The 20,215-nt window shown below is 41.4% G+C and overlaps 1 protein-coding gene across 1 annotated transcript in view; it reads right to left on the bottom strand.

Annotated features, from left to right (window-relative positions):
* The window catches only part of mgat4b (alpha-1,3-mannosyl-glycoprotein 4-beta-N-acetylglucosaminyltransferase B), a 220,767-nt gene that overhangs the window by 84,772 nt on the left and 115,780 nt on the right, over positions 1–20,215 (bottom strand). The window contains exons 5-6 of the mRNA XM_039012084.1: positions 10,736–10,782; positions 8,664–8,777 (exon numbers count right to left, since the gene is read on the bottom strand). Of these exons, the coding sequence (XP_038868012.1) occupies positions 8,664–8,777; positions 10,736–10,782 (161 nt within the window). The remainder of the gene's footprint in view (positions 1–8,663; positions 8,778–10,735; positions 10,783–20,215) is intronic.

Genomic DNA, 20,215 nt, shown 5'->3' with positions numbered 1-20,215 from the left:
TCTGAACTGGAATAAACTGATTGAAGCAAGATGCTTTTTGAGACAAACACACACAGTTCTGGGTTGCTCATCTGCAACAGGAAGCGGTCTCCTGCCTGACTGAGAAAGCAGTAGATGTTCTGATCCAGTTTGGCACCACATACCTATGCAAGTCAGGGTTCTCAAGTACAGAAACAGTCGCAATGCTGAGCATGACCTCAGTGTTGTACTGTCAAAAACTGAGCCCAGAATAGACATGCTTGTTGAAACCTTCAGATAATTTTTTATCTGAACTGTTACTTAGGGTTGCACAATCAAAAAGCCTGTGTGTGTGTGTGTTCTGTTATACATCTGTGTGATGTGATCAATCCGTTCATTCCAGTTCAGAATAAAATTATTTATTGTATTTTAACAGCAACAGTTCCAACCTAGACAGGTATGTAAGAGCGTTTTTAATGGGGAAAAATAAACATGAAAATATATTTATGGGTATTTCATTGTTATTTGTTTTTGTCTATATTGCTTTTTTTTTAGGCATAAGGGCAATGAAATGTACCGATATTTAAATATAGTTGCATGTTTTCCAAAGCTTGGGTGCCAGGAAAACACAGAATTTCTCATTTGGGTTCCAGGCTGAAAAAGTTTAAGAACCCCTGGTCTAGGGCAATGGTGTCTAGATGGAATTTGTATTTGTGGTCCTGGCAACTGGACCTTTTTTGGAACACCATTATTTTTGTCTTACTGAGATTTACTGTCAGGGCCCAGGTCCGACAGAATCTGTGCAGAAGATCTAGGTGCTGCTGTAGGCCCTCCTTGGTTGGGGACAGAAGAACAAGATCATCAGAAAAGAATAGAAATGTGACTTCAGATTCTAGTAGGGTGAGGCCGGATGCTGCAGACTGTTCTAGTGCCCTCACCAATTCGTTGATATACAGTGCCTTCGGAAAGTTTTCAGACCCCTTGACTTTGTCCACATTTTTTTACGTTACAGCCTTATTTTAAAATTGATTTATAAAAAAATGTTGCTCATCAATCTACACACAATACCCAATGTTGACAAAGCGAAAACAGATTTAGACATTTTTGCAAATGTATTAAAAATAAAAACAGATACTTTATTTACATAAGTATTCAGACCCTTTGCTATGAGACATGTGCATCCTGTTTCCATTGATTATTTAAATTTTAAATTAAAAGTAACCTTTATTTAACTAGGCAAGTCAGTTAAGAACCTGTTGAGGATAGAGGGCGCTATTTTCACCTTGGGGAAAAATCGTGCCCAATTTAAACGGCCTCGTACTCTATTCTTGCTCGTACAATATGCATATTATTATTACTATTGGATAGAAAACACTCTCACGTTTCTAAAACCGTTTGAATTATATCTGTGAGTAAAACAGAACTCATTTTGCAGCAAACTTCCTGTCAGAAAGTGAAAAATCTGAAATCGAGGCTCTGTTCCAGGGCCTCCCTATAAATTTGCTTGAAATCTATTAGTATACATGCACTTCATACGCCTTCCACTAGATGTCAATAGGCTGTGAGAGGTGAAATGGGGTTTCTAGGTATATCTATGGTCAAAAGAGAGAGCTTGGAATGACATGACCCCAAATTCCTTTGTTCAGGAAGGCGCAGAAAGGTCATCAGTATTGGCTTCTGAAAAGCATTCGTTATAGACGTCTAATATCTCCGGCTTTGATTTTATTTGATAAATGTGATAATATCATCGTAAAGTATGTTTTTTCAATATAGTTTTATCAGATTATTGAATTTTCTTCGGGAGTTTTGGCGTGTTCCGTTCTCTGCGTTTGTTCACGATGGACAGCTTCGCGCCACTTGGCTAGTTTTGCTTGCTAATTCGAGAGGGAAAAAGGACATTCTAAAACCAAACAACGATTGTTCTGGACAAAGGACCCATTGTGCAAGATTCTGATGGAAGCTCAACAAAAGTAGGACCCATTTATGATGTTATTTCATATTTCTGTCAAATGTTTACTATTAGTTTCCGCCCAGATTTTGGGCGCTCTCTCGCTATAACGTAAGCTGCATGTCGTACTAAAGTTATTTTTAGAATTCTAACACGGCGATTGCATTAAGAACTAGTGTATCTATCATTTGCTGTACAACAAGTATTTTTTAGTAACGTTTATGATTAGTTATTCGGTCAGAATAGGTGTGTCAGAAATATATCCGGAGATTCTGGAAAATAGTTGCTACATTTTCACAATGTATAACCACGGATTTCAGCTCTAAATATGCACATTTTCGAACAAACCATATATGTATTGTGTAATATGATGTTATAGGACTGTCATCTAATGAAGTTTATGAAGGTTAGTGAAATAATTTATATCTTTTGCTGGTTTTGTCGCTATCGCTACTGTTGCCTTGAATCAATGCTGTTGTGTGGTTGGCTAATATAATTGTGTAGTAAGCTAATATAATGCTATATTGTGTTTTCGCTGTAAAACACTTAAAAAATCTGAAATATTGGCTGGATTCACAAGATGTTTGTCTTTCATTTGCTGTACACCATGTATTTTTCATAAATGTTTTATGATGAGTAATTAGGTATTTCACGTTGGTCTCTATAATTACTCTGGCTGCTTCGGTGCTATTTGTGATGGTAGCTGTGATGGTAGCTGCAATGTAAAACTGATTTATACCTCAAATATGCACATTTTTCGAACAAAACATAGATTTATTGTATAACATGTTATAAGACTGTCATCTGATGAAGTTGTTTCTCAGGGAGATCACCAAGAACCAGATGGTCACTATGACAGAGGTCCAGAGTTCCTCTGTGGAGATGGCAGAACCTTCCAGAAGGACAACCATCTCTGCAGCACTCCACCGATCAGGCCTTTATGGTAGAGTTGCCAGATGGAAGCCACTCCTCAGTAAAAGGCACATGACTGCCCGCTTGGAGTTTGCCAAAAGGCACCTAAAGGACTCTCAGACCATGAGAAACAAGATTCTCTTGTCTGATGAAACCAAGATTGAACTCTTTGGCCTGAATGCCAAGCGTGACGTCTGGAGGAAACCCTGGCACCATCCCTATGGTGATGCATGGTGGCGGCAGCATCGTGCTGTGGGGATGTTTTTCAGCGGCAGGGACTAGGAGACTAGTCAGGATCGAGGGAAAGATGAATGGAGCAAAGTACAGAGAGATCCTTGATGAAAACCTGTGCCAGAGCACTCAGGTCCAACAGGACAACAACCCTAAGCACACAGCTAAGACAATGCAGGAGTGGTTTCGGTACAAGTCTCTGGATGTTACCCCACGGCCTTGTGGAAGAAATGTGTGTGTTTTTTGCTAATTTTAACTGCACACCCTGACACAGTTCCAATAGCTCGAGGCATCAGAAATTATGTGTATGGAACAGTGGTGTGTGTTCTCTTAGAGAGAGGTCTGTCCTGTTAGAAGATGCTCTCACCCAGAACTTGACAACCACAGTTATTACTGGCCCTGGCCTGCCAATCTAAACAGAGTGGAAGTTTGATGATGTGTGTGTACGAGTTTGACGGTATGTGTGTGTAGTTGTGTTTTTGAGTAGGTGCATTTGTAAGAGTGTGCAGGTGTTTTGCATGAGTGTGCAGGTGTTTTGCATGAGTGTGCAGGTGTTTTGCATGAGTGTGCAGGTGTTTTGCATGAGTGTGCAGGTGTTTTGCATGAGTGTGCAGGTGTATTGCATGAGTGTGCATCTGCGTGTGTGGTTGGTTATGTGTGTGTGACTAGTTAAATACTTCAGTACTACATGGGCCCCTGTCTTAAGTGCTCCTCATGAATAAGCAATGGCAATGGCCTGTAGCAGCCCAGGGAGCCATTCTCCCTGCTCACACTCATTACTGCAGCACATAAATCACCACAGACGCACGCACAGACGCACGCACGCACGCACGAACACACACACTCGCGCGTTAAACTAAACATACATGCAGAGACACATACTGAACTAAACACACACACAAACAAACACACGCACACTAAAATTACTACACATACAGTACACACACACAGTCACAACTGCACAGACACACAAACCCAGACATGCAAGCAAAAGAAAAGACACAAAGGATAAACATCCTACACACACCCACTGTGGATGTGGTGGTACGGGCAGTGCACCTGCTAACACTAACACGATACACCTGGCTAATGTAGCGGTAATAATCACAAAGAGCTGGGACAGAATGTCTGTGTTCAACACAATAGCTCAACACCAGACACTCAACACCTGGACAGGCAGGAACTAATTATCCCTCTCTCTTTTTCTCTCACCCATCTGAGCATGTGGGCACAAGTTATGTGCAGGTGTGTGTGAGTGTGGGGATGAATGTTTGTACCTGGCGGGATTGTGATTGAGGAGAGTTGTGCCCTCCCTTTCCCAGATTAGTAATCATATCAGAGTAAGCCCGTCCTAAACCGCTAATCTGAACAAATCTCCTCGGATTACACACACAGGTGAAAGAGAGAGCCTGGCACGCCCACAGAGGAGAGGAGAGACAACAGGAGGGAAACTTCACTTGTACTGCACCTTTGAACAACTTGATTTTATCCTTCTGTATTTCTATCATTAAGCATATATTAAGCAGGCTACGTAAACGAGCTACAAAGTAGCCAAAGCAGTTAAGTAAACTAAGCAGGAGTTTATTAAAACAGTGACTATTCTATGAGGTTTTTTAAGGGTTGTGGGGCGAGAGGTAAATTGAGTCTATGGATTACTTTGCCTTGGTAATTAGATAACCATGGCTGAGTTAGGAATAGAATAGCTATGAGCAGCAGCACAGACACACGTGGCTGACTTGACTTCACACAGCCAGCCGCCATCAGCAAGTCTCATCTTCAAAAAAACATGCAGCGCAGCCAAGCGCTAAATAAAACAAAGAGCAGACTGACTGCGCGCAGGAAGGATCACCACACACAACCCCACACTCAGAGACGTACAGCCAGACTAACGCACAAATAAACAAAGAAAGGCAAACATAATTAGGCACATCCAGTCAGGTCCAAGTTTCAGGCTCCTGGAAGAGGCAACCATACATTTTAATGTAATCTGACCATAGCACCGGTTCCAATCCAAGTGTCAATGCCGTTTAATAAACCCCAGGGGCTTACATTTGTAAAAAAAAAAAAAAAAAAAAAAAAGGTGTTAGATCATTAATGTTATGTGGCTAGTTTGCTTCCAATGGTTCTGGGACCCTTGTTAAGGTCATCAGCATCATGAACTTTACCCAGTACCAGGACATTTTAGCCCAAAACCTGGTTGCCTCTGCCAGGAGGCTGAAACTTGGCCGGAAGTGAATCTCCCGGCAAGACAATAACCCCAAGCACACACAAAAATCCACAAATGATTAAATCACCACAAAATGAACATTCAACATTACTCAGTCTTTGGACTTGAACACCATTGAAAACCTGTAGTTTGAATTAAAGCAGGCAGTCCATAAGCAAAGATGAAGGATATCAAGGATCTGTGGGCTGACGGTGAAGTAGACATACTTGGTATTCATATCACAAAATATATAAATGAGCTTTCCACAATGAATTTCGAATAGAAAACTAGTCAAAATAGACAAGATCCTGCAACCATGGGGAGGTCAATACTTGTCTATTTGTGGAAAAATTACACTGATTAACTCCTAGGTCATATTTCAGTTTAGTCATTTACTTATGGCCCTGCCTACTCCTGATGATTCGTTTTTCAAATCATTTAAGCACATTTTTTTCCCCCGGCTTCATCTGGGATGCTAAACCAGACAAGATAAAACGTGCCCATCTGTATAACGAATATGAACTGCGTGGGCTGAGATGATTAAATATAAAAGCACTAAACCTCTCTCTAAAATCGTCACGTACAAAAGTATTACTTGAACCCAAAATGTTTCTCATGTAGATTACTAAGAAAAGCTCATTCGTTGTTTAAAAATGTATTTTTTGCCTTTGTGCAGATTGCCATGCCTCATTTTCGATTAATTGTTCAAAGTATCTCTCTTTTTCAAACAAGCATTGCAGAGCTGGTTACAATTTCATCCCACAGAAAATATAGAACAAATATTATGCTTGGACTTAAATGTGCTGTTTGATAAAAGACCTGCATTTATGGAAAAGATGTTTGAAAAGGGTATTTTGTTTTTAACTTATATTGTACATTGGAATTGTAGAGTTGTCTTTCATGGAGTTATCCAAATTGTATGGGAGAAGGTCTGCTCAATCCAATGACAACCAATTGATTACAGCATTACCCCAAAAATGGAGCAGGCAGGTGGCAGTGGCAGGATGTAGGGAACTGGTCTGTCTGCCCAATATAAAGGATCAAAACTGGCAGAGGAACAAAAATAGCATAAGAAAGTATACCAGTTTTATTTGAGGACCAGGATGTTGACAGCAGTGCAGAATGCAAAATAGATGGGAAGAGATTTTTTATGCACCGATTCCATGGCACAGGGTGTATGGGTTGATTCAAGACTTCGTGCTTTTCAGTTAAACCTATTGTACCGAATTCTTGCCACCAACAAAATGTTGAATATTTGGGGCATACAATCATCCCACCTCTGCAGATTTTGTTGTAAAGATACAGAATCAATAGACCATTTGTTCTGGTATTGCCCTCAGGTAGCCCGTTTCTGGTCTCAGGTTTGTGACTGGGGGGAGAGGTTTGTGGGGGTCTCGGATGGTTGAGGGGCAGCTGTCTTTTTCACAAGTACCAACACACGGGTGTGATCATTCTACAGTGGTCCCGGTGTGATTAGAACGCTGATTTAGAACGGCCAGTTTCGAATGACGCAACAATCCGCATTTGAGCTGGCCACACTTTTTTTCAGAAACAATTTACACAAACACAGTCCATAAAACGTTATGTCCAGATTGTGAGCAGTTTATTTTTGGATGCAATGTTCAGACATTCACAGAAGTATCTACAGCATAGCACAATCATCCAAACCGGGAAAATGTTGGCTACATTTGTCCTAGCGCTAACTGAGGAAAGATTGACATAACACAAGCGGTCATATTTGTATAACTCTCGCTGACAAACTACAATATGAATTAGCTAATATAAATTACTATTTATAATGAATCACATCACGGGTGAGCTCACCATTGATCGAAATAATTGAGTAAAACACTCTCTACAAATCGAAAGTAATCCGACGATGTCTAGTTTCTGCGCGCTGCCATGCTTTTTTATCCTCACAGAAACCAAAGACAATAAGAGGAGACACGATGAGTCTGGTCTGTTTATAGTATGCATGTTCAAGGGGGGGGGGGGGGGGGGGGTGTCATCCACCATCATTCACATCCCACCATTAATTTCCGGAAGTCCTCAAAAAATGAGTGAACCCTTACTCACCTCATTTTGTTATAACATCTTTGATCCAACAGACGTGAAACCCAGAATGCATTGTATGTCAACATGGCTACACACTGCTGGAATTAGCATAGCTCATCATAATCAGTACAACCTTCAAAAAAGTATTTTACACACATAATATGTGCCCATTACAATCTATGCCACAACCTTACCTCATTTGCACACACTGTATATAGAACCTGTTCTCAACTAGCCTACCTGGTTAAATAAAGGTGAAATAAAAAATAAATACGCAAGAATCGGAATGCATATAAACAATTGGGAAGTGCTTGGGGAATTTTGTCCGTGTCAGAAATGTCCCAAAAATGAATTGTCCGCAAAAGTAAAAATGACTATTTTTAATGTGAATGAATGAGGAGGCGGAACACACCTCAATTCAAACTGTTCTTAGAAAATAAAAACTTGTTAATAATTCGTTGTTAATTTGAAGTAGAAACAGCCTATAAATAAAAACAGGCTAAGTGCCTTGGTTTGAGTGCAGCGCGGATTAAATGTACTGTTGTGTAACAATCACAAACTGGAACCGAGAGAACGTTCTAACATCACGTCCCATAAAAAAAACTCACGCTGGGGCGACCGTTAGATATTTGGAACTCGCGCATGAAAGGGTTTTATGATAAAAAAAATATAACTTGTTAAACAAAATCTCTTTCTCTGAGCAATTGTATTAGTATAAAACAAATAAATACATTGAGCATAAAATATAGCTCAGTATTTGTATTATTTATTTTATACAGTCTTTTTTTGCTCATCTTTATCAAGGGTGCCCAAATTTTTTTACCTGACTGTAAATACTCACACACACCAACACATACACAGACAGGCACTTAGGTAGACAAGTAGCGAGTTAGACACACAGCTAGATAGCTAATCAAACAGACCAACAGACAGACAGATTCTCTCATACACACATTTATGCACGCATAGTCATGACCATTATATATTCACACATGCAGAAGAGTGCTAAATAAAAGAAGACAACAGTCTCGACGTTGGAATGTCACACACGCACATTCATTCACACACAGCGGGGTACTAAATAAGTGACGAGAGAAGGGGCGACACAGGTGATGTCATCAAGTCACACAAGATCAGAGCAGTGGAGTGTCCTCGACTCAACCTGACGGTATTCCACACACACGCACGCGAGCGCACACAACAACGAATCGTCACAGCATCCTCATATGAAACAACGGGCCACGGTTCAAGACAAGACTTGAATTTAAACTCGTCTCCTGTACTGAACTAACAGTGGGTTGCTCAGACAGTTGTGAAAGCTGCAGCAATCTGCTGGGAAGGCTGCCGTCTTACCTGACCCTCTCCTTGGGGTCTCCGAAGGACTCTTTCAGACGGGAGAAATCGGGGTAGAAGTGGACTGATGGAGAGATGATCTCTAGAAGACCTGACTGGATCTCAACTGGAAATCTGAAAGAGAGAGAAAGAGGAGGGGAAAGAGAGAGAAGGAGGAGGGTAAAGAGAGAGAGTGGAGAGAGATATCAACTATACATTTTATTTTCTACAACTATCATACAGACACAGCCCTGTTAGGATAGACAGAGAGACAAACGGACAGACACGACAGCATGTTGGTCTCTCCCACCCTGTGCATAATCACTTCCTCTCTTGTCAGGTTATTCAAATGCCTGACAGGCACACCCAACAGGAAGCAGAATTTTAATTCAATACAATTCAAATGGCTTATTTAACACCATAGTAATGTTTATTTTGACATAATGTATGGTTACCAATACCATGTAGCATAAGCTTGAAACATTTCATTTTTAAAACTCGTTCTCCTATAACAATGTTTAATAATTACAGTGGACTGGAAATATTTTAAGATCCTGTTGTGGGTTGTACATTTAATAATTACCTTAATGTTTTTAAATATGATTTTAAAAAATACATTTCCCAGAATGCATTAGATCAAACACTGCAGTATGGAAGGGAACAATGTAACATTTCATGACAAAGAAAAATACAAAAATATAATCTTTTGATAAAAGATTTGACAAACAAATTAGACTTTCATGTTTCACATCTCAGTTGAATTGGTTTGAATTACATTTTACTTCCTTCCAATTCTGCTTCGTGTGGGGTGTGGCCAACTCAAATTCAATGTTTGAATTTAATTAAATTCAGATAAGGACGTACGAAGAGAGAGAGGATCCAATCATGAGAGAGACAGGGGTCAAGTGTGCATCACTAACCCTGCCAATCACCCAGGACAGGAAAAGCTGCCCCTTAGGAACTCACATGCACTAACTCACAATAGTTCACACCACACACACCCACACACGCTCTCTCTCTCCTGTGTTTCCAATCTCACTGAGAGAACGACAAGGTGACAGGGGGCACATTCAACCTCCCTCCTCCCCTCTTCTCTTCCCTCCATACCTCTCCCCTCCCCCTTCCTTCCGTCCACCCCCATAGCCATCTCCAACCATGTATGTGTCCCAAATGACACCCTATTCCTTATGTAGTACACAACTTTTCCCCAGGGCCCATCAGGCTCTGGTCAAAAGCAGTGTACTTTAGGGAATATGGTGCCATTTGAGACGCAGCCCATTTCCCCTGAGGTGACACTGCTTGGGGACTTAGGGGAGTGACAGTGACGGAGTGACCACTGGTATCATCTTGGGTCCAAAAAAAAAAGCTCTGGCTCATTCTCCCACTGACAAACATGACTGTCTAAAACAGCAGGGTCTTAAACCTGCACAGTGGGCATTTTGTGAGGGGGGATACTGTCGGTCTAGGGAAGTGGCTAGGAGGATGGGTTAGGTTTGGGGAATATAGGATTTTGAATGGCACTGAATTGTGTGTCCCCACAAGGTTAGTTATACAATACTTTGTGTGTGTGTGTGTGTGTGTGTGTGTGTGTGTGTGTGTGTGTGTGTGTGTGTGTGTGTGTGTGTGTGTGTGTGTGTGTGTGTGTGTGTGTGTGTGTGTGTGTGTGTGTGTGTGTGTATGCATGATGGAAGGTAAACAGGACACAGTGAAATGCACACACCACACATAAACAAACATGCATTCAAATAGAAATACACTATGCACACACACATCAAAGAAGACAGATGTGCACACGTGTGGAATAGATCCAAGACTTAAACAGACAAGCAGAGACCAAACGTGACATAAGTCACAAGTAGAGTGAATACATCACACACACACACGCGCACGCACACACAAAAAGTAAATGAACATGCAAACATCAAACGCAGGTAGCAAACACACACAATAACAAAATCATTTAAAAATACCACACACACAAACACCTTATTCCACAGGTCCACCCAACACACACTGAGCCCGAATAGAAAGTGACAACAGTCCGCTCCATGGAGAGGCAGGTCTCCATGGAAACAGCATCCCGCGGTACTTACAGGCGCTTGAGGTTGTCAGCCACGCTGTTGGCATACTGTTGGTCCGTCTGCAAAACAAGAAACTTATTAATACAAAAATACAAATAAAAACCCATTGTCAATGGCGTTTTCTGTTCCATTAAGAGATGGTATGGCTGCAGAAAGAAAGCCTGTACATGATATACACACTGTTCCCATGTGCACTGCACTGCTGTACACAAAGAACGATTTGTCTACAAGACGTTTGCCTTTGTCAGTTACAATCTGCCCTGGATACAAAATAAAATAAATAGCACAAATAAATAGCTTTTCTATCACAACAACAACGTCACAGTAATTGTGCAACGCATCAATAGTGTTCCAAGATAGCCACAGTGGAGATTGCGGGCTGTTCCAGTTTCGCCCCAAGTGGAAGCACCAGCTTGATGGTGAAATTATCTGGCTTTGTATAAATCCGGCATCCAGAGCTGTGATGAGGTCAAGGAGAGGATAACATGTACACACGTATACATCCACTGGCCAAGTTTGCTTCACGACTTCCATATAAACCCACAGGCAAAACCAAAATCATGCTTGTTCAAAAGGGTTTGCCTCAAAAAAGTAATGCACAGTAACATTATGCAATACCAATTATTAATTGTTTAACTAACAGCTGACGCCATCTTTCTTTGCTTGTTGCTCAGACTAGCCATGCCCTTCTGGAGGGCTAACTCCAAAACGTTCCTCAGAAATTTCTTGGCCATTAAACAACAAATGATTCCAAATTCCCTGACTATGTATCTCCATCCCGAAAGGCTGACAGATGGAGAGAAGGATGGAGGAGCATTGTAGGTGGAGAGAGAGAAGCAAGGGATCAGACGTCTAACAGGAAACACCTGGGATCACTGATCGCATCCTTCGCTCCTCAAATTAACCGGACGAGAGAGGAATAGAGGGAGGGAGGAAGGGAGGGGATGGGGACTATCACAAGGGAAATACAAAATATCCTGTCAAATTTCCACCCTCAGTGCCAGGACAGCTATGAAAAACATTATCTTGTAAACAGGAGAAACCAGTAATTATTGACACCCTTAATAAAGATGAGCAAAAATGACTATATAAAATAAATCATTAAAATACTGAGATAAATTGTATGCTGAAATAATTGGGAAATTCTATTATCTTATACTAATACAATTGCTCAGAGAAAGAGATTTCACTTAACAAGTAATATATTTTTTTCGCAAAAAGATAGGGGTCCCAATTATTGACACTTCTGTTTTCGAATACCTTTCAATACCTCACCTTGCAAAGATAACGGCAACGAGCCTTTTCCTAAAATGTTATATGAGTTGGAGAACACATTGGGAAGGATCTTAGACCATTCCTCCATGAAAATAGAACTCTTTGGCCATGAACACCAGGGGTGGGTTCGGCGTAGAAATGAGAATGCATAAGCAGAAAAGAACCCCATACCGACTGTGAAATATGGTGGTGAATCATTGATATTATGGGGCTATTTTACTTCGAATGGTCCTCGACCCTTGTTAAGGTCAACAGAATCGTGAACTTCACCCAGTACCAGGACATTTTAGCCCAAAATCTGGTTTCCTAAGGCAGGAGGCTGAAAAGGACTAGGGAAAGAGATAGAAGTGAGAGAGAAGAGATTGAGAGAGAAGACAGAGAGAGAAAATTGAAAAACTGAAGGAACACCAGACTGTTTTCATCTCTCCGAGGGGTTGGTGTGTGCTATATTAGGCCCCCGTCAACACCAGACCTCCCCACGGCTGATGAGCTAGTGGAGTGGCGCCCTCGTCAACTCTGAGCCACTCCACTGGTGGAATGTACCATGACCCCAGAAGTGAGAAACAGGACCTCAGAGGTGACAATGTCTGCTGCAGAGTCCGTTAAGAGGCTTGCGACTTCAATTGACAGGACTGTCAAGGAACAAGCTTAAAAAGAATGACAGTCAGAAAATGACCTCTCCACATTGCGTTGGTGGTCTAGTACTTCAAGCCTTGCTTGACAACCTGGCACCCTTGGTCCTGGACATGGAATACACTTGAGGAACATGCGTGTATCATGACTTGTTCATGTGTTCAGCCAACGTGTCACGTGGGTTTTAGTGTATGCGTTTCATAGAACCATTGTTTCATATGTCATACACTGCCCTAAACTGTAGCCAATCTATTTGCAACAGTCAAGTAAAATCCAATGCAGTACAGCGAGGTTACAACTACCTAACCAGGGGACCAAGGCCATGGACGATACTATCCTAACTAATCCATTAACCTACTGTTCTAGTCCTGTTCCAACATGTAGTTACCTAGACAACGGAACCAAATTGTTTGCATCGTATTTGTTTAGTTCTGTGTTTTATTTGCTTATGGTCACACACTGACAGAGGGAGACGCGAGGGAAAGAGAGGGATGTAGAGACAGAGGGACAGACCGATGGATAGTTGAAGAGAGAAAGGGGAGTGTGACAAGTTTTGGAGGGAAAGAGAGGGATGGAAAGAGAGAAAGAAAGACTCAGAGAGAGAGCTGCTACTTCCGTGCTCTTCAGATGCCCCTATAGAGGCGTGGGTAATAAAAATGAGAGATGGCATAACCTAAGACACATTCAGGAGAAGGAGAGAGATGGAAACACAAGAGAGAGGGGGGGGGGGGGGGGGGGGGGGGGGGGTGAGCGAGAGAGAGAGAAATACATAAAAGGAAAAGAGAACTACACAAAGAGAAACAAGGTGGAGAAAGAGAGGGGAAGATAGAGAAAGAAAGAGAGTGAGAAAGGGAAAAAGAGAGAAAGGGAGAGAGAGAGGCCTGCCAGCCATTGGAAAGTGTTAACTAATGCAGATGTCATTCACTGCCTTTTAACTATAGCCACTCTGGGGACTGTAACACAGACAGACTGGGACTCAACACCACACACACACACACACACACACACCGCAGCAAGACACACACAGACACACATGCAGAGACGCACATGGACGCACACACACCACAAGGCGCTACGAGACACACGCACGCGTACACACAGGAACGCACAGGCACGCACTAACACACACCCACGCAAAATCCATGTGTGGTGGGTGTGCGTCTGTGTGTGTGATTGACTAATGTTGGTGATAATAACTTGACGCATGGTGCATGGCTTAATCACACAGTTCTATATGTATCTCGCTTCCTCGTGACCTTTCCGGCTGGCCAGTCAGCTACACCATTAGTCAGTCTGCCCTTACGTTATGCTATTACAGCAGGGGAAAGCAATACACTGGGAGGGGCACACACGCACACACACACACAGAAATAAACACATTTTGGTTATACATGTACTATTCATGCTGTTGCACGCCTTACATTCACATGCACGCACACACACATAATCATCCATCACCACAGGGTCCTTTGGACTTAAACAACCCTTTTACATGATTAGGGTTTCTTCACAATCGATTCCAGTGAACAAACACAGGCCTATCTGCGCGGCTAGCCTGTTCGCCATTGCAACACTAAGCAGGGGAGAGCGGAAAGGGTGATACCTAGTCAGGTGTACAACTGAATGTATTCAACTGAAATGTGTCTTCTGCATTTAACCCAACCCCTCTGAATCAGAGAGGTGTGGGGGGCTGCCTTAATCAACATCAGCGCCCGGGGAACAGTGAGTTAACTGCCTTGCTCAGGGGCAGAATTACAGATTTTTACCTTGTCAGCTCAGGGATTGGATCCAGCAACCTTTCGGTTATTGGCCCAACGCTCTAATCACTAGGCTTACCTGCCGCCTCACTGGTGTACTGGACACCTCACACAGCCACAATAAGGCGGTGCGGCCCACAAGCTCTGTTGGCCCATGCGCCTGTAATCGATATATACAGCATATACACATACATATATATAGTACATACAAAGTATTCCAACCCCATCCCCTTTTCCCAATTTTTTTTTACATTACAGCCTTATTCTAAAATGGAATATAAAAGAAATCTACACACAATACCCCATAATAAAGTGAAAACAGGTTTAGATTATTTTTTATTTTTTTACAAATGTAATAAATATAAAAAACAAATACCTTATTTACCTAAGTATTCAGACCCTCAAAATTGAGCTCAGGTGCATCCTGTTTCCATTGATCATCCTTGACACACTATAACTTGGAATCCACCGGTGGTAAATAACATGTATTGCACATGACTTGGAAAGGCACACCTGTCTAGATAAGGTCCCACAGTTGACAGTGCATGTCAGAGCAAAAACCAGGCCAGTAGGTCGAAGGAATTGTCCGTATAGCTACGAGACAGGATTGTGTAAAGGGTACTAAAACGTTTCAGCAGCATTGAAGGTCCCCAAGAACACAGTGTCCTCCATCATTCTTAAATGGAAGAAGTTTGGAACCACCATGACTCGTCCTAGAGCTGGCCGCCAGGCCAAACTGAGCAATCCGGGGAGAAGGACCTTGATCAAGAACCAGATTTTTAAAATTGTATTTAAAACATTGTATTTAACCTTTATGTAACTATGCAAGTCAGTTAAGATCATATACTTATTTCCAATCACAGCCTACCCCGGCCAAACCTGGACAACGCTGGGCTAATTGTGCGCCGCCCTATTGGAACTCCCAATACAGCCTGGAATCGAACCAGGGTCTGTAATGACTCCTCTAGCACTGAGATGCAGTGCCTTAGACCGCTGTGCCACTCGGGAGCCCCGTCTGGGCACTCTACCATAAAGACCTGATTGGTGGAGTGCTGCAGAGATAGTTGTCCTTCTGGAAGGGTGACGGCCTACCGATGGTCACTCTGACAGAGCTCTATAGTTCCTCTGTGGAGATGCAAGACTATTCCAGAAGGACAACCATCTCTGCAGCACTCGACGAATCAGGCCTTTATGGTAGAGTGGCCAGACGGAAGCCACTCAGTTAACTTCACTAGAGTAGGGGGCAGCATTCAGAATTTTGGATGAAAAGCGTTCCCAAATTAAAATGCCTGCTACTTAGGCCCAGAAGCAAGGATATGCATATAATTAGTAGATTTGGATAGAAAACACTTAAAATAATGTCTGTGAGTATAACAGAACTGATATGGCAGGCGAAAACCTGAGGAAAATCCAACCAGGAAGTACTATTATTTTGAAAGGCTGTTTTTCCATTGAAAGCCTATCCACCATACAAAGACTTAGGACCCAGTTCACGATCTCTATGTCTTCCTCTACATGTGGTCAGTCTTTAGGCATTGTTTCAGGCTTTTACTCTGAAAAATGAGGGAGATACAGCACTTTCAATGAGAGGCCAGTGGAAATTTCCAGCCATGAGTCCTGCACGTGACCGGGAGTGCGCTTTTCTTGTTTCTCCTTTTCTATTGACGAAACTTTTGTCCGGTTGAAATATAATTTATTATTTATGACAAAAACAACCTGAGGATTGATTTGAAACATTGTTTGACATGTTTCCACTAACTTTTATTGTACTTTTTTTTACTTTTCGTCTTGATGTTGAGAGTGCGCATTGTGCCTTTGGATTTCTGAACTAAACGCACCAACAAAACTGAGGTTTTTGGACATAAAGAGGGACATTATGTAAATGTAAAAAAAAATGTAAAATTATCAAACAAAACGAACATTAATTGTCTAACATGTAGACCTGGGAGTGCTACCAGATGAAGATCATCAAAGGTAAGTGATTAATTTTAATGCTATTTCTGACTTTTGTGAGCCCTCTCCTTGGCTGGAAAATGGCTGTATGGTTTTCGTGGCTAGGCTCTGACCTAACATAATCGCGTCGTGTGCTTTCGCCGTAAAGCCTTTTTGAAATCTGACACAGCGGTTGCATTAAGGAGAAGTTTATCTTTAAATGTATGTTAAACACTTGTATCTTTAATCAATGTTTATGATGAGTATTTCTGTAATTTGATGTGGCTCTACATTTTCACCGGATGTTTGTTTGAGACTGATTACTGTACATAACGCGCCAATTTCAACTGAGGTTTTTGGACATAAAGATTAACTTTATCGAACAAAACACACATTTATTGTGTAACATGAAGTCCTGTGAGTGCCATCTGATGAAGATCATCAAAGGTTAGTGCACCTAAAGGACTCTCAGAACATGAGAAACAAGATTCTCTGGTCTGATGAAACCAATATTGAACTCTTTGGACTGATTGCCATGCGTCATGTCTGGAGGAAACCTGGCACCACCCCTATGGAGAAGCATGGTGGTGGCAGCATCATACTGTTGGGATGTTTTCAGCAGCAGGGACTGGGAGACTAGTCAGGATCGAGGGAAAGATGAACAGAGCAAAGTACAGAGAGATCCTTGATTAAAACCTGCTCCAGAGCACTCTGGACATTAGACTGGGGCGAAGGTTCACCTTCCAACAGGACAACGACCCTAAGCACACAGCCAAGACTACACAGGAGTGGCTTCGGAACAAGTCTCTGAATGACCTTGAGTGGCCAGGCCAGAGCCCGGATTTGAACCTGATCGAACATCTCTGGAGAGAACTGAAAATAGTTGTGCAGCGACGTTCCACATTCAACCTGACAGAGCTTGAGGATCTGCATATTAGAATGGGAGAAACTCACCAAATACAGGTGTGCCAAATACAGGTGTACCCAAGAAGACACGAAACTGTAACGCTGCCAAAGGTGTTTCAACAAAGTGTGGGTCTGATAACTTATGTAAATGTGAACATTTCTAAAAACCTGTTTTTTCTTTGTCATTATGGGGTATTGTGTGTAGATTGTGTGTAGATTGACGAGGTAAAAAAAACAATTGAATCCATTTTAGAATAAAGGTGTAATGTAACAAATTCTGGAAAAAGTCAAGGGGTCTGAATACTTTCCGAATGCACTGTATATACAGTACCAGTCAAAAGTTTGGACACACCTACCCATTCAAGGGTTTTTCTTTATTTTTACTATTTTCTACATTGTAGAATAATAGTGATGACATCAACACTATGAAATAACACATATGGAAGCATGAGGTAACAAAAAAGTGTTAAAGAAATCAAAATATATTTGATATTTGAGATTATTTGCCTTGACAGATTTGCACACTCTTGGAATTCTCTAAATCAGCTTCATAGTCACCTGGAATGCATTTCAATTAACAAGTGTGCCATGTTAAAAGTTCATTTGTGGAATATCTTTCGTTCTTAATGCGATTGAGACAATCAGTTGTCTTGTGACAAAGTACGGGTGGTATACAGAAGATAGCCCTATTTGGAAAAGTCCATATTATGGCAAGAACAGCTCAAATAAGCAAAGAGAAATTACAGTCCTCAAAAACCAAGCGCTATAATGAAACTGGCTCTCATGAGGACCACCACAGAAAAGAAAGACTCAGAGTTACTTCTGCTGCAGAGGATAAGTTCATAAGAGTTAACAGCCTCAGAAATTGCAGCCCAAATAAATGCTTCACAGAGTTCAAGTAACAGACACATCTCAACATCAACTGTTCAGAGGAGACTGCGTGAATCAGGCCTTCATGGTCGAATTGCTACAAAGAAACCATTACTAAATGACAACAATAATAAGAAGAGACTTGCTTGGGCCAAGAAACATGAGCAATGGAGATTAGAAGGATGGAAATCTGTCCTTTGGTCGGATGTCCAAATGTAAGATTTTTGGTTCCAACCGCCGTGTCTTCGTGAGACGCAGAGCAGGTGAACGGATGATCTCTGCATGTGTAGTTCCCACAATGAAGCATGGAGGAGGTGTGAATGTGTGGGGGTGCTTTGCTGGTGACACTGTCTGTGATTTATTTAGAATTCAAGGCACACTTAACCAGCATGGCTACCACAGCATTCCGCGGCGATACACCATCGCATCTGGTTTGCGCTTAGTGGGACTATCATTTGTTTTTCAACAGGACAATGACCCAATACACCTCCAGGCTGTGAAAGGGCTATTTGACCATGAAGGAGAGTGATGGAGTGCTGCATCAGATGACCTGGCCTCCACATTTACCCGACCTCAACCCAATTGAGATGGTTTGGGATAAGTTGGACCGCAGAGTGAAGGAAAAGAAGCCAACAAGTCTTCAGCATATGTGGGAACTCCTTCAAGACTGTTGGAAAAGCATTCCAGGTGAAGCTGGTTGAGAGAATGCCAAGAGTGTGCAAAGCTGTCATCAAGACAAAGGGTGGATACTTTGAAGAATCTCAAATATAAAATATATTTTGATTTGTTTAACAATTTTTTGGTTAGTACATGATTCCATGTGTTATTTCATAGTTTTCTTGTCTTCACTATTATTCTACAATGTAGAAAAAAGTATTTAAAAAATATGATTTTTACAGTATGTTTATGTAAATTACTATTGCAGCTGGAAACAGCTGAAAAAGCAGATTTTTTTCATGGAATATCAATAAAAAGCAATAAAACTGGACTTCTTTAACTAGTTTAGTATCTGGAGCATCAGCATTTGTGGGTTCGATTACAGGCTCAAAATGGCCAGAAACAAAGAACTTTCTTCTGAAGCTTTCATTGTCAATTTCTCGCATGGAATAGCCTCCATTTCTCAGAACAAGAATAGACTGACGAGTTTCAAAAGAAAGTCTTTGATTCGGGCTTTTTTGAGCCTGTAATCGAACTCACAAATGCGGATGGTCCAGATACTAAACTAGTCTAAAGAAGGACAGTTTTATTGCTTCTTTAAATCAGCACAACACTTTTCAGCTGTGCTAACAAAACTGCAAAAGGGTTTTCTAATGATCAATTAGCCTTTTAAAATGATAAACTTGGATTAGCTAACGACGTGCCATTGGAACGCAGGAGTGATGGTTGCTGATAATGGGCCTCTGTACACCTATGTAGATATTCCATTAATGGGCCTCTGTACGCCTATGTAGATATTCCGTTTCCTGCTACAATAGTCATGTACAACATGAACAATGTCTACACTGTATTTCTGATCAATTTGATGTTATTTAAACGGACAGAAAATGTGCTTTTCTTTCAAAAATAAGGACATTTCTAAGTGACCCCAAACTTTTGAACGGTAGAGTACATACAGTTGAAGTCGGAAGTTTACATACACTTCGGTTGGAGTCATTAAAACTCGTTTTTCAACCACTCCACAAATTTCTTGTTAACAAACTATAGTTTTGGCAAGTCGTTTAAGACATCTACTTTGTGCATGACACAAGTCATTTTTCCAACAATTGTTTACAGACAGATTATTTCACTTATAATTCACTGTATTCCAGTGGGTCAGAAGTTTACACACACTAAGTTGACTGTGCCTCTTAACAGCTTGGAAAATTCCAGAAAATGATGTCATGGCTTTAGAAGCTTCTGATAGGCTAATTGACATAATTTGAGTCAATTGGAGGTGTTCCTGTGGATGTATTTCAAGGCCTACCTTCAAACTCAGTGCCTCTTTGCTTGGGAAAATCAAAAGAAATCAGCCAAGACTTCAGAAAAAAGATTGTTGACCTCCACAAGTCTGGTTCATTCTTGGGAGCAATTCCCAAGCGCCTTAAGGTACCACGTTCATCTGTACAAACAATAGTACGCA

Source organism: Salvelinus namaycush, chromosome 17 (genome assembly GCF_016432855.1).
Source record: "Salvelinus namaycush isolate Seneca chromosome 17, SaNama_1.0, whole genome shotgun sequence".
NCBI lineage: Eukaryota > Metazoa > Chordata > Actinopteri > Salmoniformes > Salmonidae > Salvelinus > Salvelinus namaycush.
This window is presented reverse-complemented; position numbering and strand designations above follow the sequence as displayed.